The sequence below is a fragment of the Colletotrichum karsti genome (genome assembly GCF_011947395.1).
Source record: "Colletotrichum karsti strain CkLH20 chromosome Unknown Scaffold58, whole genome shotgun sequence".
Classification (NCBI taxonomy): Eukaryota; Fungi; Ascomycota; class Sordariomycetes; order Glomerellales; family Glomerellaceae; genus Colletotrichum; species Colletotrichum karsti.
Genome location: NW_024065958.1, coordinates 40,383 through 60,733, shown reverse-complemented (window position 1 = coordinate 60,733; position 20,351 = coordinate 40,383). Strand labels below are relative to the sequence as shown.

The 20,351-nt window shown below is 56.5% G+C and overlaps 6 protein-coding genes across 6 annotated transcripts; 4 read left to right on the top strand and 2 right to left on the bottom strand.

Moving 5' to 3' along the window:
- Positions 1-3,763: 3,763 nt before the first annotated feature.
- Positions 3,764-6,160, bottom strand: CkaCkLH20_12358 (uncharacterized protein; the record flags this gene model as incomplete). The annotated part of the gene is made up of 1 exon (XM_038895071.1): positions 3,764-6,160. The coding sequence occupies one exon, from the start codon at positions 6,158-6,160 to the stop codon at positions 3,764-3,766; it is 2,397 nt and encodes a 798-aa protein (XP_038739585.1).
- A 696-nt stretch (positions 6,161-6,856) lies between these two features.
- On the top strand, positions 6,857-7,888 carry CkaCkLH20_12357 (uncharacterized protein; the record flags this gene model as incomplete). The annotated part of the gene is made up of 1 exon (XM_038895070.1): positions 6,857-7,888. One exon carries the CDS (start codon positions 6,857-6,859, stop codon positions 7,886-7,888), a length of 1,032 nt encoding a protein of 343 aa, XP_038739584.1.
- A 3,375-nt stretch (positions 7,889-11,263) lies between these two features.
- CkaCkLH20_12356 (uncharacterized protein) lies at positions 11,264-13,774 on the top strand (the record flags this gene model as incomplete). The annotated part of the gene is made up of 5 exons (XM_038895069.1): positions 11,264-11,368; positions 11,439-12,513; positions 12,561-12,742; positions 12,790-13,634; positions 13,687-13,774. The coding sequence occupies 5 exons, from the start codon at positions 11,264-11,266 to the stop codon at positions 13,772-13,774; spliced, it is 2,295 nt and encodes a 764-aa protein (XP_038739583.1).
- Positions 13,775-14,122: 348 nt separating this feature from the next.
- CkaCkLH20_12355 (aldo/keto reductase) lies at positions 14,123-15,080 on the bottom strand (the record flags this gene model as incomplete). The annotated part of the gene is made up of 2 exons (XM_038895068.1): positions 14,123-14,574; positions 14,627-15,080. 2 exons carry the CDS (start codon positions 15,078-15,080, stop codon positions 14,123-14,125), a joined length of 906 nt encoding a protein of 301 aa, XP_038739582.1.
- A 922-nt stretch (positions 15,081-16,002) lies between these two features.
- CkaCkLH20_12354 (uncharacterized protein) lies at positions 16,003-17,236 on the top strand (the record flags this gene model as incomplete). The annotated part of the gene is made up of 2 exons (XM_038895067.1): positions 16,003-16,057; positions 16,122-17,236. The coding sequence occupies 2 exons, from the start codon at positions 16,003-16,005 to the stop codon at positions 17,234-17,236; spliced, it is 1,170 nt and encodes a 389-aa protein (XP_038739581.1).
- A 2,059-nt stretch (positions 17,237-19,295) lies between these two features.
- CkaCkLH20_12353 (tRNA (uracil-5-)-methyltransferase trm9) lies at positions 19,296-20,180 on the top strand (the record flags this gene model as incomplete). Its single annotated transcript, XM_038895066.1, has 1 exon — positions 19,296-20,180. One exon carries the CDS (start codon positions 19,296-19,298, stop codon positions 20,178-20,180), a length of 885 nt encoding a protein of 294 aa, XP_038739580.1.
- Positions 20,181-20,351: the final 171 nt, after the last annotated feature.

The window sequence follows — 20,351 nt, the reverse complement described above, 5'->3', positions numbered from 1 at the left end:
TTACCCCTTGGTCTATCATATACGCAGAGTACAGTCAGTTAGACCGGTGCATTACGTTCTCACATTTTGTGACAACTCCCAGATGATCCTCTAGGGGTTGAGATAGAGGCAACCAACTGAACGTCGTCGATAGCGGCGCCGCGAGCCAATCATGCCCGGCTGCGGGAGGTTCGACGAGTCCCAGACGACGTTCGTCCTCCCCGTCTCACCATCTCTGAGGATATGCAGGTCTGCTGCATAGGTTGCCTGCCAGCCCGCCGACGAGATGGAGTGAGGTTGGGGGTCGGAGGAGGGCAAACTTGCAAAGCCTACCAATAACGACATCAGCTGCGCCCATGGCTAGCAGTCGAGGAGGTTGCGCGGCACCAGAAACGGACCTTGATGGACGACACCCTCTCGCGGGTCATCCTTCCTCTCTGACTTTGGCTATGCGAGACAGTCGCCTCTTCGTGACAAGTTGTCGCAACGGCTACTGGTGTGGAGGCTAGGCTTAGTGTCATTACTACCGTTCACATTCCAGAGCACCGCGCCACAAGACGACATGAACTAGCGGGCTGAGACCGTTGCGGGTTGGGAATGCACACGCACGCGCGCAACGCACCCTACTTTGGCCGCCGTTGGGCCTCGTAAGTCTCAGCTTTCTTTCCCGCAGGTGTGTTTTCTCCTCACATTCTGTTACCTCGAGCGTGGCGAAACGGGGTTCAGGATTCTTCGACGGCGAAGTGGCATGCACTCTCCCTCCAATTCCCTCGGTCAATTGCGTCCCCTTGCGTCGAAACGACGACGATGACGAGCAGACGACGAGCGTTCATCAGGAAGAAGTCTCGGCGGGCAAGCGAGGCGCCACGGCTGTGCTATCGCAGCTTTCTGGCCTGCTTCTCGCACCATATGGGCTGTCTTTGCGCCGTCGTCCGTCTGCGCTCCGCCCGCGGTTCTGTCCCGAAGGAGAGGCACGCATCTGTGACGGGATGCACGAGTGTGCAGATTCCCGGCCACCGTCCTCAGTAACTAAACTATTGGACGAGACGATGTCTGCGCACGCCATGCCCACTCTCAGCCCGAGTATGCGGTTACGACCCCTCCTCTCGTCGGCCAGTCAATCCACGCCAAACCCTCACACCTTTGCCTCTCCCTCCCTCTGCTCGTCGGCTTACTACGAAAAGCAGGCTCAGCCAACCCTCGTTCTCGCGACCCTCCGTCCGCTTTCGTGGACACCTCTTCCCGATACGGATGTGAAGGTGTGACTTGCATCAGACCGGGCTAACCGGACACACCGTGAGGGCTGACGATGGCGGCCGCCGAATGCTCTATCCAGGCTCACCTGGGCCCCATGACGAGCCAGCCTTGTACGGAGATTTCTACTACAGCAGGTACAGCTTGCTTATCAGCCCTGACGAAGGATGCCTCCCCAACGTCAGCCGCGGACGTCCAATTGACGACGCCCATCTCGGTCTGGTGCTGATCGGATCGGCATTTTTCTTTTGGCCGCGTCTCCTGCCGAATCTGCCAGGGACGCAACCCGCTAGTCGGGATGGCCAAGGGTGGTGGGATGAGGAACTTGCCTCTTGGCTGGGCCGAGTGACTCAGTGACTGGCTGAGCCGTTCATACTTTTTCATGACAACTGTTGTTTGTATCCATTTGTTATATTGAGAGATAGCACGGGCTGAAGTGCTAGAATCGTGTTAAAGAACTGAGAAACTCGCATTGGTAAACTGCTATAAAGCTCCCTCAGAGCCGGGCAATACTCCCCACCCATACTTTTTCATGATGTTAATCTTGGCTGTCAGAATCCAGGTGACGGGAATTGTCGTCGACGAGTGTCGTCTGGGCTGGGAGTCTGGGACTGGGAAATTTGCCGTGATCCTTACTCTAAGGACCGGGCCTGGCCGGAGGGGGACGAGGTCCAATCGATGACCCGTCCATCTCCCGAGCCGCTGGGCCTAGAACATCCTGCGAATTTTCTTCAGGGTTTCGCTATCTCCGCCATGGTCGGAGAACCTCGCTGATCAGTTCCCGGCTATTTGCTTCTCTGCTGATCTTCTCCTCATGGGTAGACGCGGTTTAGAGCTCTCGGCTCAGGGAGAAACATGGGAGATAAGCTGTGTCGACCGCGTAAAGAATTCGGGGATTACACAAATCTTCTTTGAGACCTGGAAAAAGAAACAATCCCATGCGATAATCAGAGGAGACTGCTACACCGGTGAGGGCCGGGCTTTCTTTTTCCTGGCTGTCGCTAGCCGGCAAGGCGAGTGCCGGAGCAAGTGGCCCCGCACCGGTGGGCATGGGGAAACCTGGGACCCCGCGGGCGGCGGCAGATTCGGTCGGAGAACGGGGCGGCGTCTCCTCTCCCTTGCGTGTCGGTCTGCCGGGGCTGGTCGCAGCGGGCGGGGGGAGGAAGAGGTTCGTGCGGGCTCTCGGTGGGAGTAAGGCAACCGACTAGCTGGGAACCGAGCCTCCGCTTTCTTTTTCTTTCCCTGATGGAGTCATCATCGATGCGAGCACCCGGTCTGAGATGTCGGTGGTACGGCGTGGGAGATGCGTCTCCGCGATGAATTGGCGCGGCGGATTGGTGGGAATGTCCCCGACGACGGGCTGGATCGTTCGTTCTGCGAGAAACCTTTCCGATGAAGCGGAGTTGGAGGGTCGGCTGGCTACAGATCGGTCAGCATGTCGAGAGCTTCTTTGGGAGATTGGTTCGATGCGGGCTTAGATTCCCTTGACGATTGCCTTGTTGGGGGCATTGGCGATCTGGGGCCGGCGTCGTCGGCGATCATAGATAGGCTCCCGCCGAGACTGAAGAGATCTCGTTTTTGGTAAGTTTGCGAGATTTTTCCCCTGTTGGCGGTGGGGACTTTGGAGGTTCGAGGCATCACAGTGACGAAACGCATCGGCTAGCTGCCTGTGTTGGCCCAACGAGCGATATTGTGCTCATTAGAGACGGGATTGCAGCGGTCATCGATATCTTGCGCAATCTTGGTCGTCCTGGACGAAGTCGCCTTCGCAGGGGTACTGGAAGAGGACAGGTTGGCACGTCGCACGAGTCCGCCGTTGCACGAACACAAGGCCTGACGGTGGTTGACGCGCTCGTGTCTTTTTCTTGCGGCTGTCCGGAGGTTTTCGCGCCACGATCATGCAATCCTGGGGTGGTTTCGTCATGTTACGTCGTACATGGGCGTTGCCGAGGTTGGAATAGCTTCGTTGGGAGTAGTGCAACATTTGTTGCTCGCGAGGAGGCTCGGGGATAGGTCGAGTTCAAAGGGAGTCAGTGTCTTTGACCTGAGTGATTTCCTGACATCTTCAAAGCGTCAGTTGACTTGAGCAGTTGGCTTTAATGGGTCTAAGCTCAATGGCGAGGATGGTCAAAGAAATTTGATTGACGGTGTCGTAGTTGAGTCTCTGATTGGTCCCTCTGCATGGAAGAATATTAGCAACTTACTGTGCTAGATCACAGCAGATATCAGGACCAATTTCACAAGCGATAAAGCTCGTCGCCATGCGTAGGAGGAGGAGGCGTGTGTTGTCTCTAGATCACATACGTTTGCGCAGAGCAATGAAAACCTTTCCCTTCATACAACAAAAAGCAGCTCATTCACAAACATCTGCCGGTATTAATACACTCCCATCTTATCACTTTTACTAGCAGCTACTAAAAGACAGCCAATCAGTACTCATTCATTCTATAGCTGGACTTGGATTGAATGGCGTTCATTGGCGTCAATCTAGCTAAGTACATTTGTGTCCACTGCTTCCTCTTCATGCGCGTCAGCCAAAGTTGTGCTTCTTCTCGCCAATGATGAACTGCTTCTCGCCATCCTTGAGGATGCATGTGACCCTGAAACAGAGCTGGTCTTTTGCGTTGTGGTAGTCGCACTTGGACTTTCTAGTGTTAAGCCGCTCCGGCTTGTAACAGTTCTCCTGGTCCACCATCTCAAAGGCGCAGTAGATCTCATTGGGCTCTGTGATATCAATAAAGTCTCTCATTCGCTCCCAGAGATGCGATCGCTTGGCGATGGGCAAGATTTTCTCATAGATAAGAGACATCGCCATGTGCTTTCCATCATTGTAGACTTTCAAGTCCAACAGTCGCCGGTTAGCCTCAATATCCTTAGGGTAGCACTTAATCTTCTCGTTGCAGAACTCAGTCCAATTGTGAAGGTGCTCAGAATAGTCCAGAAGAAAATCGTCCTCGTCGACTTCCTCAGTCTCGTTGACTTCCTCAGAATATTCCACACGCTCGTCCTCGTCGACTTCCTCAGTCTCGTCGGCTTCCTCATTCTCGTAGATTATCTGGTCTTCATCTGCCCCATCTGACTGCGGCAGTCTCCTCTTGCGGGAATCCGGCGGCTTCGTGTTGGCTCCAGAGTCGTTGTCGAGGTCCGTTGCGAGCTGCTTCCTCGAGAGGGCGTCTACCTGCAACCTGACCCTTTCACAGGACTCGAGCATCGCGTCAAGTTTGGTGTCGATGTCTCTGGGGCACTGGAAATTACACATCAGGGCGTTTCTGATCTCGACGGATGCCGCTCGCTGCTCTAGGCTAGACTTTTCTCGTCTGAGATGCGCGGCATCTTCCTTAAGAATTTCGATCTTAGCATCTGCCTGGGCATTTCTGCTCTCGGCGTCTGCCACCTGCTGCTCCAGATTGGCCTTGTCCAGCCTGAGATGCGTGGCCTCTCCCTTGAGACTCTCAATCCTGGTATGGGCTGCCTTTGTTTCAGCCAAGCTGCATTTAATGTCGATCCGAAGCTGCGAGTTTCTCTCGTTTGCAGTTGAGAGTTCAGTCGCGAGCCGCTGCTTATCTTGGCGCAAATCGCCCGTCTCAGCCTCGAGAGCCCGAATTCTCGAGAAATCCTGCTCAGCTTGATTGTCGGCAACACTGGCGCGTTCGTTCTCTGCAGTGGTTGTGTTGGTGGCATTCGTCATCCGAGATTCTGCGTCTGCTTTGAACTTCCTCAACTCCGTGACTTCGGTCTGCAGTGAAGAGAGTTGGCGCTCGATGGCTGCCTTGGCAATCATCGCGTCTGTCAGCTCTTCGGCGGTCCGGCCAGTTGTTGCCACATCGATTACTTTGTTCTGTTTCAGCTTGCTGCACTCTTCACGTAACGATGACAGTTCGCGGTCGTCCATCATCTTGGTTTTCTTGGCTTCATTCAGCTCTTCGGTCACCTGATCCATCACAGCCGAATCTCTGTCTTTGGCCTCCTTCAAGTGGTTGAGTTCGTTGCGCACATCCGAAATCTCGCTGCTGCGTGCTGCTTCTGCTTTCAATGCTTGCACCAGCTCTTTGTGTCGCTTCTTGATCGTTTCCACGGAGCCGTCGTTGCGAGTCCTGAGCGACTCGACCGTGGCCTCCAGAGATGAGCACCGCTTGGCCAAGGACTCATTGTCTTTTGTCAAGCGGTTCAGCTCGCGAGCTAACAGCTGCTTCGTTGACTCAGAGCCGCTCTTGTGCTCCTCGAGATGTTTGACGTCTGTTTCCAGACGGGCACGTTCAACTTGGACGGCTTGAGTGGCAGTCCTTTCTTTGATCAGGTCGGCGGTCAGTTTTGTGTTTTGTTGTTTGCATGTCGAGATTGCAGCTTCGAGGTCCTGTTGTGCCCTTTCGTTGTCTTTGGTCGCCTGGCTGTGCTTTTGAGTCATGACACCGAGCCGGAAGTTTGCGTGGTCCATGTCCTGCTTGTACAACTGTCCAACGTCTATTTCGTTCTGGAGGCGCTTGACGTGTGCCTGCAGATCGCGGACCTGAGTCTCGAGCAACACTTGTGTCTCCCTTGCTGTCTCTTTGGCCTCGTTGTCTCGAAGATATGAGTTGACAGAGGATTTCAGACTGTCAATGCCAACCTTGGTCTCGTGGAAACCTTCTTTGCCAGTGCACAACTCGACCAGCCGAGCGACCGCGTCTTTGAGGCTTACGGTGTCGTCGAAGCTGGGTAACTTGGTGGGCGCTTCAGCGATCTTTCGATCACTGTCCTGGAGCTTCATCCCCAACACCTCTATGCCCCGTCCGATAGTCTCGGGCCCTGGACGTTTCTCGACCCTCTTGTTGACATTTCCGAGTTCGCGATCGACTTTCTCCAGCGTATCCTTGCTCAATGCAGCTTGTTCGTCGAGGACGCCGTAGTCACAATGAGAAAGCTCCGGCTCTTGCGCGACCGAAGTCATCGCTGCCTCTTTTGACTTGTTCAGATTCTCTCACAAGCGAAAGAACTGGGCAAGAATGTTAGTAATGCTCGTGTCGATATTTCGGGGCTTAGCAGCCTTGATCTGCACCTCACCCAGCTTCTGGTTGACTTCGCCGATGCTTATAGCAACTCCGTAGAAAGTTTCTTCTTTGAGAAAAGTTGGTGATGATAGCATTCGTGTCGAGCCTCTGCGAGGGTCAATGTTGCGACGCCGATGGAAGGTGCGATCGGGCAGGTGGGCACCAAGCTTAATTCACCACGGAGTCGACTCCGGTGTGGGCCCCACTCGTCACTACACAGCTTCTTTTATTTACCGTCTTCACCTCACCTTCCTCCTCGCACAAACAATCTTACCAATTTTCATCCAGAAGAAGACCAACAGTCTTATAGCGCTACACCAAGGTGCCCTCCAATCGCAACTGACTAAAGATTTCAGTTGTGTCTTTCTCAAGTTGTCTCTTGCCGGTTTACTTGGATTTTCTCAAGGCACAAGCCAGCGTCCATTGTGCTTGCCAGAAACACAGTAGACGACACTACCGCCAAACGACCTACCGCCCTTACCTTACCTGATTCATCAGATGCTGAAGTGAGGCAACAGTCGGCACCTCATCTTTAAGAAAATCTTGAGATTGCAAACAGTACCTGCCTCCAACATCGATCGCCCATCAAGAGCAGAATGGACGACATACGAGATGTCGAGAAAGACACCAACAGGCAAGATGCGAGACTCGCGTCTTGGCCATACGCGAAACCTAATCCATTGCGAGACGCGAGTGGAATCGAGTGCCTCCTGGTCCTCGTCAGGCTCTTCAACTGTCAGCTCCCGCACAGCTCGCCACGTCGAGCCGCCCAAACAGGGAGAGGGGAGCCCCGCCAATACTCCAGTACGCTGGAACGTCTGTCATGGGCCAGAATCAAGGATACGAAAACCCTAAGTGCAGACATATCGAGGTTGATCAGGGAGCTTGGCGCCGCAAATCTGAAGGAGGCGACCTTTGAGAGGCTGTTCTGCTCCGAACCTATGAACTCCGAAGTGTGGTCGAGGCCGGAGCATCGTCTTTTCGATACTTTTATCAAAAAGACGGCCTCCTCCCCCTGGGGCGTGGACACCGATCCCTACGTCGACATCTTCCGGATCGGACGCGACGCCGTCACTCGGCCGCTAGACATTGGCAAAGAGGTCATCAGCTGGTGCGACAACATCATAACCCGAGAGGACGGTGCCAAACTGCGCCGCTTTCCTCCGCCCCCTCTCTACTTCCGCATCGAGTACACGCCGTTCGAAGGCGCTGGCGTCCAGGACCTCTCCGATTTGCAGGTCTGGAGCTTCCGAGACCCGCGCCTGGAAGCGAATCAGCCAGACGACGGCGTCGATCACGCAAGCATTCGCTACGTTCTCACGGCGGCGGTTCGCATGAGGTCCGAGCCCAATGAGCGTGACCACCTCCGCCTTTTCACGGTCGATGGGTCGGATATCTACACGGGGATGACGCCTCCCGATGGGGATCCTTGCTGGAGCATCGGCCTTCCAGGCCACAAATACCTCCTGATCTACACCATTAGCAACTGGCCGATCTGCGAGCTGACCCCGCAAGAGCGCGAGGACTTGATCCTAGACAGGCGGGACACCAACGATGAGGCCGCCCGATTGTGGGAGTCGGGACGCAGGCACTTAGCGTCTTTGATGGCTTCTGGGCACTTCGAATAGGGACCCTCAACGTCTATGATGGCTCCTTCGCAACACGAATCGGAAGGCACAGCGCCTATGATGGCTCCTTCCTCTCAGGCGTCTGTTGTCAGCTCACCTTTGCTGGGGGAAGCGCCCCTGAGAAAGAAGCCCGGAGATGCAGCCATCTGATTACAGCTCACGTGTGGAGGAGATGCAGTAGCCGCCACGCTCGGAACAGGGTTCCCAATGTCAGCGAGGGCCACCCACGAGTAAGCCACGCCGGCACGATACTAGGGGCGATAGAGGAAGGCAGCAAGGTCGCAATAACGACGTGTACGACCCTATGGGAAGCGATGGATCTCAAAGCTCAGAAAGGGAGCCTGCGGCGGCATCATCCAGCCAAGTGACGAGCTCTAGCGAAGTTAGTTTCAGACATCGATACAGCAATACAAGAAAATGAAGTAAAGTATTAGCTCAGACTTGTGCCAAATCATCGTCATAGACAAGTAAGTCCATCGATTCGGCCTCAATGAATTCGTCGTAGTCCTCGATCTAGTTGTTGTCAATTTTCATGTACTCGAGTTTCCTTGCACGCCTGCGAACTCTCGATAATATTGAGCGGAATACTAACAAAGAACTGCCGGTCAGATACCTACGGCAAGATCGCAATGGGTATAAGAGAGCGACGTGTTATATAGCTCACCTCAAGGCATGAAGCACATGCTTGGTACTACGACGATGGCATGAACTTGGCGGCACGTCGTCGCGTTGTGGATCACCAGCGGACCAAACTCCGGACGGGAGATAAGACCTCCGGAGGAACTTCGTGAGTTCAGAGGAAGGACCAAGCGCGAGGTGTGCTATTACGGTAACGAACAAGAGAGTTCAGGGTCCAAGTGCCCTACCGTTGCTTAACTCGACTTGTGCCTCTCACGACGGGTCCAATGCGCACAGAGAGTTGCGCTGATGTTGGATATAATTGGCCGTTTTCCTGCTCGGTGAGGTGTTCCCTGGACATCTTCATAGGACGGTCTGGGACTCCGGTGTTCGGTGTTCCGGATGTTCAGGTTCATCTCGATGACTTACTATATCAGAGACACGCATGGAGTTGACCAGCTATGCCGCGGCAATAAGAGGGTCGCCAAGCGCGGCAGACCCTCGTACGAACAGTTGGAGGCGTATACCAGATGTCTGGTATGGTATTCAGAAAGGCGCCATTCAGAGTACTACGGACCCTGGACCTGGCTGTCACACCACCTGGACGACAGGTCGAAACACCAGATCCAGAGTTACACCAGGAAGATCCATTAGATCGAAGAACTGGTCAGACCACCGATCCACTGGAGAGTCACATCGCTAGGTCGTGAGCAACGAAAGGGTGTGGTAAGCGCGGCGGCAATTCTGGATATGCTGAGAGTGCCAGATCGCGACTATTCGTAACGCAAAAGCAGTTCTTCGTAGTTTACGGCAGAGAACTCAGGCTGGCTTGGAGACGGCCGGGGCGGATGCCGGAAGTGTCGGAAGTTGGTTTCTGGGAAGGAGAGAGTTGTCATCCGGTGGCGGCCGTCCGAGTGAGTTTGGCCGATGGCGGGTATCACGACATAGAACTTGACTCTGGGCGTTTGTTTCGCGCGTGATGGCTGTCCCTGAGCGGTCTGCGCGGGTCTCGCTCGCTGCGACCGGGTCCGAAGAAGACAAAGCAGGTAGCACTTCGGGGCTCGATCTCGATCAAACAGTCTTCGGGTGGCCGTCGAAGTCGCAGAGCGTCATCAGGGCGGATTCGGCTGTTGACGTGCATGGACGAGGGTAACAGAAAGCTGGGTACGGTCGGGGTCGTGGAGGAAGGAAGTGGAGCGTGAGGCGGTTTGTTGTTGGCGGTAATCTTGGGTCAAGCCAGGGTTAGGGTCCTTGGTTCGGGACAGAGCCGGAACGGCCGCGGTTCAGCGCAGGATGAAGCAGAGAAGAATGAAGCAAAAAAGAAAAACAGAAGAGGGATGGAAGCTTGGGCAGACGGCCGGTCCTCAGGTTGGTGCTAGGCGAGTCAGAGAACGTGGAGAGCGCGGGATGACATACGACGTGGCAGGTTTGGATTTCTTGCAGCCGGTAAGGAAGACTGGGTTATTCCTTCCTGTACGTCAAAGCATGCAGGCTCATCCATTCTTTTGGTTTTGTGCTGCGCGGCGCAGTGTCCTATCACGACGAACCTCGTCTGCAGAAACGAAGCATGGTTTGCCCACAGCCACCTGATGTGTTGATCCCGCACAGCAGGTAAGTTTGCGCTGCCCGCGCATTGCTTGCCTTGCGAATACTTTAAGATGGCGTTGATGGAGTTTGGGAGGGTATTCGTACAGAGTACCGCCTTACCTAAACGACAGGCTTGCCTCTTGCCTTGCGCGGTACAGCGCACGCTCCAAATTGAGGAGCATCCACAGGAAGGTGGCACCTGCCGCTGGTCTGGCCAACCCACCTGCTCCAAGCAGTGTAAGCCGTGCAAGGAAGGTACATACAATATTTGTTATGTTACGGCGATGGAAAGAATAGAAGGAACTGCGAAGCAAGGAACCGACGACTACAGCAACACGACTGCGACTGCAACTGCAGCCCTGAAAAATTGTCAGCTAATCGCGCAGTCGTCTGTCTGCAGTAATACCCAAGGTGAAGACCAAAGGACAGTCCCTTCCTCTTTCAGTGCCCACCCAGACCAACCGTCCCTCCCTCAATCAACCAAAGCCAAACCCAAAAACCAGAGAGACCCGCCGCCGCTCGGACTCACTCCGTCATCTCATGCCGCTGCGACACGTGAACCACCACCTCGAATTCGAGAGAGCGCCACGACTGGATTACTGCGTCCAACTCTACCTTGCCCGTTCTTACTGAGCGACCTATTGCGTCCCGAACGCTGCGCTGCCGACCGAGAGCCACGGTTACGGTCACGGCTACGATTACTCCTGCGCATGCTATTTGCCCAGCCAGACCTTGCCTTTCCCTGCTCTTCTCAACTTTTGAGATGCGTCTTTGATGTTCAGATACCTCACAGACGTTCACACACACAGACACCCGTTTCCCCATCCCTCCGACGACCACCGCTTCGCAGTCCCTAATAAACAACAAGTCCGCCGCTCCGGCCTGGACAATGAGACAATCGCTGCTGTAACCCCGAAAAACCATCATCTACCACCGATACGTTCATTCCTGCGGAATCCGAGCTGATGCCGGGCGGCCTAGTCTGTCTGCGACAGGCGCATTCCCCGTGACACACATGTTGCGCAGCCACGCGACTGACGAATTCACTTACGCCCGCCGTCGCCAGGCCTTCAACCGATTGCCCAACACTGCGTTTTCTCCCGCGTCGCAGTCTCTACCTCGAGCTTGGCCCGCCTTTGAGTTCTGACGTCTTTAATTCATTAATGAGACATGGCCGAAGTCAGCGAGGAGAAGGACCGAGAAAGTCGCCCCGAGAAGAAGAGCTTCTGGGGCAGCATCTTCAGGAACAGGAGCATGGCGAGGAAAGGGAGACTGGTGCGCACTCGGGATCATCGCGTTCGTCACGCGCTTCATTTCCGAATGTTTTTGACTGACTTCGCTCCAGGAAAAACCAGAATCGCGCAGAGCAAGCGATGGAGATGTCATTCCCCGGAGGCGTCGGTCCCTGCCCGACATGTCCGGCGGCACCAGAACCGTCGAGTCTCCCAACGGCCACACACCTCAACCCAATTCACGTCGCAGGCCCAAGAGACCCGACCCGGCCAGGGCGAAGGGCAAAGGTCGCGCGCATCCAAACGGGCAGGTTTTGAACCAGGGACCTCTGACCGAGTGGCCACCATCCGGCATGTCGAGTGAAGAGGAGCTCACCCTTGGCGACGCTGTCGCGCTCGTGTCCCGCGGGGTGCCGGCTCACAAGGGGCACAAGCGACCCGTTCCGCACGCATCAGATCACTACTACGCCCTTTTCACGACATCTTCAAACGGTAGCAAAACAGAAGAATCCGACTCTGCCAATCTCCACGACTCCATGACCCAGCTCATGACCCTCCGAATGCAGGGCCCCGGATTGGCCGACTACCCCTGGGAGACGCTGGAACAGCCCAGCTACTCCTTCTTCCACGGCCAACGCCCCGGCACAATCACCCTGAACCAATGGGCGTCCATGGCCAGCGTGCTGCCTCCGACTATCGCCTTGAGAGATTCGGGTGTGACGGCCCGCGAAGTTGACTTGAGTCACATTTTCAGGCGTCTCAAAGAGTTGGAGTCGGGATTGGAGGACGACGACGAGGAGATGATGTACAAAAGCTTATATCGCCGGTTTCTTCGCGATCCCGACAAGCTTGTGAACCCACACAAGACACTCGACAAGCAGATTACTGATCTGATCATGGTGCTGACACGGCCAGACTGGATCGATTTCACAAACCCAAAAAACCAAGTCGTTACCCGGTTCATCTTCGACCCGAGCCACGCCAGCCAAGCGCAGTATATCAAGTTCTGCCACCAGCTGCTTCTCAGCATGGAGCTTGACCTACGCATCAGCTCCCGAATGCATGGCGACTGGGCGAAGGACAAGCTGGTGCCGCAACTCCCGCCGACGATTCAATGGAACCTCGCCCTGGCAAGACGATGGCGAGAGCACGTCAGGGTGGAAGGCTATGGGAAGACGGTGGATCAGAGTAAGGATATTCGCACACGTTCACTCGCAGATTCTAACTTGCAACAGTCAGCCTGAGGTTCAGACTGAAGAAGCGGCAAATCAAGATGCTACGACGGTTTGCGCAGATGATGAAATGGCCAAACCTGGGCCAGACTCTCGACAACATGAAGCAGCGAGATATCGAGGCAAGCCTCGACATCATCAGCTCGGATGCTTTGGCCTTCTTCAGTGGCCTCGTCCTCCCGGGTGTAAGCCTTGCCACATGCTCCAGCTGTGCCGTGCTAATCCGTGCCAGGCCACATTCCCGTTCCTCATCATGAACACCCTCATAGACATCGATCCCGACAAAGCAACCGACTCTCTGGCTCTACTCACTCACGCCCATCCACATTGCGGGTTTCAGTATAGGAACAGTTACACGTACTGGACTGCCGCCTCCATAGTCGGCAAGGTCCTCGCTCCGACGTGCCGGTCTTTGGCGGGTTGGGTCGGGCCTGCTCGCCCGACTGCGGACCTTGGCCGTTCCCAGATTGCGCGAGTGCGATCCCGTCGGCCGCGTCAGCGGATGACTCCGGAAGACGTACAGTCCATGAGCGAACGATCTGACCCCCTCGGACCGCCTGCCGAAGTCTTCCCCGTCAAGGAGTACAAACTTGTTGCCCCGGAAATCGACGACGTGATCGATACGGTGCGAATCGAGTTGCTCAGCTTCAAGGCTATTCCAGACCGTTTCCAGGAACCGCCGCCGGCGCCGAAAGTGTACGACGCCATGATCCAGTTCGCCATCGATGGGGTTTCCTGGCCGATGCGTCTCACATACGACGTATCCTTTATCTCTGCGTGGCCCTGTTCTGAGGGTCCCCATCCGCTGTTCTTTGATTACGTTCACCAAACCGTACGAGCCGACGAGATTATGAGCATCAAGGACTGGGGTGGCTTATACGGTCACTCACAGAGCGCGCGCAGTTCTCGAACTAGCTCTACGGGAGGGCCCCACACGGCGACGAGCCAAGAGCAGATTGACGAGGAGCAAGTCTTGGTGGTGGAAGCGTTTGGAGTCAGGGACAATGAAGTATTGGCAAGGGCTTGGTGTTCACATTGGGGCCTCAGTGCCGTTGTTGCAGACCTTCGAAAGACGTGGTAAGTCTGCGCCAGATTCATGGCAAAAGTGACTTATGCTAATGCTCGACAGCATGGCTTGCGCGATTCGCGAGGCATACGCCGCTACTTTGACAGTCGTAATACTGGTGGATAGCCAAGAATACGACGACGATGATTGATGACAACACGAGCAACCTTGATATGATGACGACTCGATAGGATACAGGGGCAAAGGGGTACAGATGGCGCGGCAACCATCTCGGATCGGATTGGTTTTTCCTTTGTTGGATTATGAGATACCACTGCGAGTCTTCGTTTCGCTGGGTGCGATCTCGACTATCGGTCGGGGACAGCATCGGGAAAGGTGTATTTGTTGCATGAGAGCTGAGTGACAGCTCTGGCGCGTTTCTGCGAGCTACGGAATACCCCACGGCAGAATGCATTCTCGGGCGTTTCGTTGTGGATGCTGGGAAGAAGCACCTCCCACTGGAATACAATATTATTTGGTATCGTTATTGACTTTGGCTTCAGTCGGTGTCGCCCAGGACGGTCTTGAACGCCCCCAGACTCGCCTTCCAGAGAGCTGAACCCTCGCCCGCAGCCCATGCGGCCACCTTCTCCACGCCTTCGAGGTCGCCCTTCATGCGAGACTCGTTCGTGGTACCGTCCAAAACACTGACGTGGTCTCCCAAGCCCAAGACGAGGCTGTACATGGCCGTCTCGTTACTGACACCGACTGCTGCGGCGATCTTTCCCACGTAGTCGCTCTTGACGATGCCCGGGTTCGCAGTCAAAGTCCAGAAAGACTGGAAATTGATACCATGCTCACGGCAGAAGACTCGGACCGGGGTGTTGTAAGCCTCTTTCGGATTCAAACGGTTCTGGACCACGACAGGCTTCACAGCAGCGTCGTTACAGAGTGCGTGCAGCTCATCCAGATCCACGTTGGAGATGCCAATAGTACGAATACGGTGGGGAACTAAGTGTTCATCAGCATGGGGCATGTCCTGTGGTATTCCGAAGTATCTCACCATATGACTCTAGGGCGCGCCAGGCCGAGAGCGTGTCTTCGTGAGCTGCGTACGGCGAGTGGAGAAGGACGCAGTCCAGATAGAAGTCTGGATTCTCATCCGGTGGTGTTGATGCCTCAGGACCGTCTTTGAACAGGGAGTCTGAGACGGACAAGCGCTTAAGTGAGGTGGCGATTTGGCTGTGCACTTGATCGGGAATCGGCAGCTCAGAAGGGGCCGGGGAGAACTTGGTCTGGATGTAGAGTGACGAGCGGGAGATGGTTCTTGGGTTCTGGGTCAGCCATGTTCGGAGGCCGGCGCCAACGCCCTCCTCGTAATAATGGTGGGATGCCGCGGTGTCCAAGCCGCGAAAGCCGGCAGACAGCGCCGAGACGACGAGGGGAGCGGTCTGAGCCTTTTTCCAGGCCGTGCCGTATATCAGGCGGGGAATAGGAGCGACAGTGGTGGATGCCATTTCTCGATGCTAGAATTAGTCTTCGCGGTAGATGGCGTCGACAACCGCGTTGCTAGGGATATGTGACGGAGTGGATTACCAGAGGTGATGTCAGGGACCTGTGAGGGGTTATCTGATGAGACGCGCAATCAAGCATTGAGGCTCAAGCGGCGCGCAACTCAGACGTGAAACCCTGACTTTCAGAAATGCAAGACAAACGCTTAGATGCTGCGAGTATGGGCTTCTGGAAATTCCATGTCGCGGAGCGTCTTCGTTTCGAGCCGATACTCCCCGGCGTTAGTTTCGGTTCGCGCGTTCCCGCCCACGCGCGGGATTGCCTGTCCGGAGGAGATGTCTGAATGACGTCTTATCGCGCACCCGATAAGGAAAGCCCCGCCGCGGGGTAAGGCCCGACCTTCCACGCAGCTTCGCCAAAGCTCTCCAACACGACCCAAACGGGAAGTTGTAAGAGTCGAGACGGCACCTTTCGTGGAGGTGGGGTCCATCGTTGTTCGCAACTTTCAAGGCGCACCAGTAAGGCGTTTTGATGAGTCTTGGGGTTTGAAATTGACGCCGGTGGCATTTCTAAGCATCATCGTGTTACCTGAGCAATTTACCCGGCTGCTTGGGCGGAACTGGGCGGGATCTCCGCCAGAGCAGCTCCAGCATCGTCGCATCACCCTTGCTTTCCGTTATTGAACCCCGCAGCAGCTGCCTCCGAGCACTGCGTGCGGGTGGTGTGGCGGGGTGCGCGACGACGCGGGATTGAAAAAGAAGCAGACACCCTCGCCGATTCGCACCTTTCCTTCCCGTCCGATTCTTTACGCCGGAGCTGTCCTGTTCCTTTATATACCCTGCTGTTGCACCTTCCCTAGACTTCTGTTTCGTGTTATTTCAGGTCAATTCGAACCATACACCACCGCTCGTAACCACAATCACCAAAATGGCGCCGCACACTGTCAAATGGGGCATCATGGCCACCGGCTGGATCGCCGAGAGTAGGTTACCTCCTCCCAGCGATGGTTTCAATCCTCCGAATGTCCAAGGGCTAACAAACTCCAGCCTTCTGCAAGGATCTCCTGACCAATCCCGCCGCCCGCGAAGTCACCGACGTCGCCCACAAGATCGTCGCCGTCTCGTCCTCCCGCGATGCCCAGAAAGCCCGCGACTTCATCAAGAAGATTGACGGCCCCACAGACGCCGCTGTCTACGGCTCCTACGCCGACCTCGTCGCGGACCCCAACGTCGACATCATCTACGTCGCCACCCCCCACAGCCACCACTTCCAAAACGCCATGCTGGCCCTCGACGCCGGCAAGAACGTCCTCTGCGAAAAGGCCCTGACCGTCACCGCCGAGCAGACCCGCCGCCTCATCGAGACCGCCCGCGCCAAGAAGCTCTTCTTCATGGAGGCCGTCTGGACCCGCTACTTCCCCCTCAGCATCAAGGTCCGCGAGCTCATCTCCTCCGGCGCCATCGGCAAGGTCTACCGCGCCACCGCCGACCTGTCCTTCAACGCCAACACCGAGGACCCCGCCAAGCTGTCCTTCGCCGACTCCCACCGCATGGTCAACCCCGAGCTGGCCGGCGGCGCCCTGCTGGACCTGGGCATCTACTCCCTGACGTGGATCTTCCAGACCCTGTACCACCTGCAGCCCGAGGCCGACAAGGAGGCACCTCAGGTCCTGGCCGCCGTGCAGAAGTACACCACCGGCGCCGACGAGTCCACCAGCATGATCCTCAACTTCCCCAAGCACCAGACGACGGGCATCGCCACGACGTCGATGCGCGTGGCCACCGACCCCGACGGCGAGGGCAAGTCGGCGCCCGCCATCCGCATCCAGGGCTCCGGAGGCGAGATCCAGGTCGCCCACCCCGCCTACAGGCCGCTGTCGTACAAGGTCATCAAGAAGGACGGCCCCATCGAGACGGTTGACTGCCCGATTCCCACCGACCCGGCACGCAACTGGGGCCACGGCATGTTCTGGGAGGCCGACGAGTGCGCGCGCTGCCTGCGTGACGGCAAGCTCGAGAGCGACTCCCTGCCGCTGTCGGAGTCGCTCGTCATTATGGAGACGATGGACAGCGTGATCAAGCAGGGCGGCATCAAGTATCCCGACCTGATCACCACGCACGAGTTCGACCCCAAGAGCCCGTTGAACCTAGGCAACGCATGAGTAGAAAATGACAGAGTACTGTGTGACTAGACGAGATAAAGTACACGGGAAGTTCGGTCCGGGCTCGGTTCCGGAGATGCGGATCCGCCGCGCCGATCCGCAGTTTCGGAACGGGACGGAGACGGGCGGCCTAAGAACCTAATGAAATAAGCGATTCCACAGTCACCGTATCAATGCTTCTTCTCGATCCGTTGTGACAAGAACACGTATCTTCGCGGCATGAACTTACTCAGCAGGAACCGTTCGTCAGTTTGCTCCTACTTACACCCCTCCCGGTCCCCGAAGAATCCTCCCTGATCGCCAGAAAAAAGTAACGCCAGCTGGCCACGCGGTAAAGGAGCAAACCGCATCAAAGCACGCGTTTTTTGCAATTTCCTTCCAAACACCATATACCAGTCCTCGCACACGGCATTCTAGAAGAGAAACCGCACGTGGTCGTGGAGATTGCGCAGTTGAACTTATCGCCAAGATCCCCAAACCTCAGTGTCACACCCTCCTCGGCATTGCCAATAATAAGCAACCACCAAACCACCCCGTTCGGTTCGGCCGTGAGATGGAACGGCCTGCGCTTCACGCGACCGGGGCGGCACAGCACAGCATAATCTCGCCTGGCCGCGCATTTGTTGCGGCTGATCGGAGATTAATCTGGTCCCAAGGACTCGGTGACCTCTCTATTTTTTCGGCAGCGACAAACGCACAGAGTGGTTCGCCTGAATCTGACATGGCTACTTACCGAAAGAAGAGAAAGAGGAAGAGAATGAACAGGGGGCGGCGATTAAGGTGAGACTTCTTCAACGTCCGTAACAGAATAAAAGAAAAGCAATTTGTCCGACGTACGGCGCACCGATGTGGGCAAACAACAAACATCCAACACACACACACCCCCTGGTCTTCGATTTCCTCGTCACATTTTGCCCTTGCCGATCTGTCGAAAGGAGGTCTCCCGGAACGAGCTCCGAGTCAACCCTCGAACGGTTCGTGGGAGCCGCCGGAAGGCTACCCAGATCCCTGACGGCAATCACGCAAGAAGTTCCTCTAGGGTGATTCTCCATCCGTTCGTACCGGCCCCCCGGAATTCCAAATTCGTCTGGCGCCCCGGTCGAGGAAATGCAACGTAGCCTTCTCTGTCCCTTTTCGAAACCGCTTTGGGCGGCCTTTTTTCCGACCTGAATGTGGTTTGCCGCATTCCTCAGCGGCTAGAGAGTACAGCGCACACGATCATGCAGATGTAGCACAAGGGGGCCTGGCTGATTGAAAAAGTCCAAGAGCAAACATTCCATGGATCAGTTCTCACCGGTCCTGTCCCCGAAGCATCCAAATGCCGCCCGTTCGTCAATGCACGAACGGCCCTGAAGTCGTCCCATTGGCCAAAGACGACCAAAATGTCTGGTGTTCCGGACCCCGGGACTCGACTGGGAACTCGGAGTACTCCGAGCCGGGGGGTGGACATGTGGGCTCTCCCCCCTAATCCCGGAACGCATCCCCGTTCGAGGCTCACCGTGCCGCACCGTACCCGCGTCTGCTGCGGGACCCACCGCACAACGACGCCAGCCGTCATTTTCGCGCGCAAACCAGCGGGGAAGAAATGGAAGAAGAGGCGGCCGCGCCACAGGAACGCACGCGCGCTCAGACCGTCTCCAGTTGCATCAATTTTCTCCTCGACATCGTCACTCCTTTCTTGCAACCACACCCCCCAAGAAGAAAAGCGAACTCGCAGCAGCGCACGACCCTTTGACGCCAATCTTTCGAAACTTGCTTTCTTCCTTGCATTAGATAATTATTCCGGCAGCGCACGCGCAAACGCATACGCCCGGACGCCGAGGGAACGACAACGGCCGCCATTATTGACGCATACCAACCTTAACGAGACCGCAGACCAGGGCCCCGGCCGAGATTGCACCTCCTTCTGCCCGTATCCGTACAACGCTGGATCGTCAGGGGAGAGCTACACCGACACCGACGGACAAGGGCTTTCACCGCAAGTGCAAGAAGCTTCACCTCCTGAATTTCTGAAAGGGGAAATTAGCTGTGAGCAGTCCACAGAGGGAAGAGAACCCACATGAGCTCCTCATCCGGCCCCCAACCCGGCTCCGGCCCGGCCGTGGCCCCGTCCGCCGCCGCCGCCGATCCCGGCGACGTCCAACCCTCGGCGCCACAACTACCACAAGAAGACGCAGAGTCGTACGAATCCCGCCACGTCCACACCGTCTACGAGGCCATCGCCCCTCACTTCTCCTCCACCCGCTACAAGCCCTGGCCCCTCGTCTCCTCCTTCCTGCTCTCCCTGGCCCCAGGCTCCCTCGGCCTCGACGCCGGCTGCGGCAACGGCAAGTACATCGGCGTCAACCCGGCGGTGTACATCATCGCCTCGGACCGCAGCGCGAACCTCGTCTCGCTGGCCCGGGACTACCAGCCGCCGTTCTACAACGAGGGCGCTCCCAAGAGCAAAGGCAAGGCCAAGAACAAGGCGGCAGCAGAAGCAGCGCCGCCCCCCGAACCTCCCAAGCCGTCCCCCAAGAACCAAGTCCTGGTGGCCGACTCCCTGGCCCTGCCCTACCGCCAATCCGCCTTCGACTTCGCCATCTCCATCGCCGTGATCCACCACATGTCGACCCGCGAACGCCGCAAAGCCGCCGTCGCCGCGCTGCTGTCCGCCGTCCGGCCCCGCGAGGGCAAGGTCCTGGTCATGGTCTGGGCCCTGGAGCAGGGCAACAGCCGGCGCGGGTGGGACTCGGGCGCGGAGCAGGACCAGCTCGTCTCGTGGGTGACCAAGGGGTCCAAGACGGAGGCCCAGGAGAAGCCCACGGATACGACGTACCAGCGGTATTACCACCTCTACCGCGAGGGGGAGCTCGAAGAGGACGTCGTGGCCGTCGGGGGCCGGGTCCTCGAGAGCGGCTACGAGAGGGACAACTGGTGGGCCATCTTCTGCCGGGATTCATGAACGACATGCACAGGAAGGAGGACGGGCGGAAAAAGCAAAATGAAAACAAGTGATCTAGGGACCTGCAATTCTATCATGACCGTATCCCATCTCTTCATCATCAAGTGGCATCTTTCGTTTCTCCGCCAGCTCGCCGTGCTCGCCGTGCTCGCCACGGCCGACGCGCTCCTG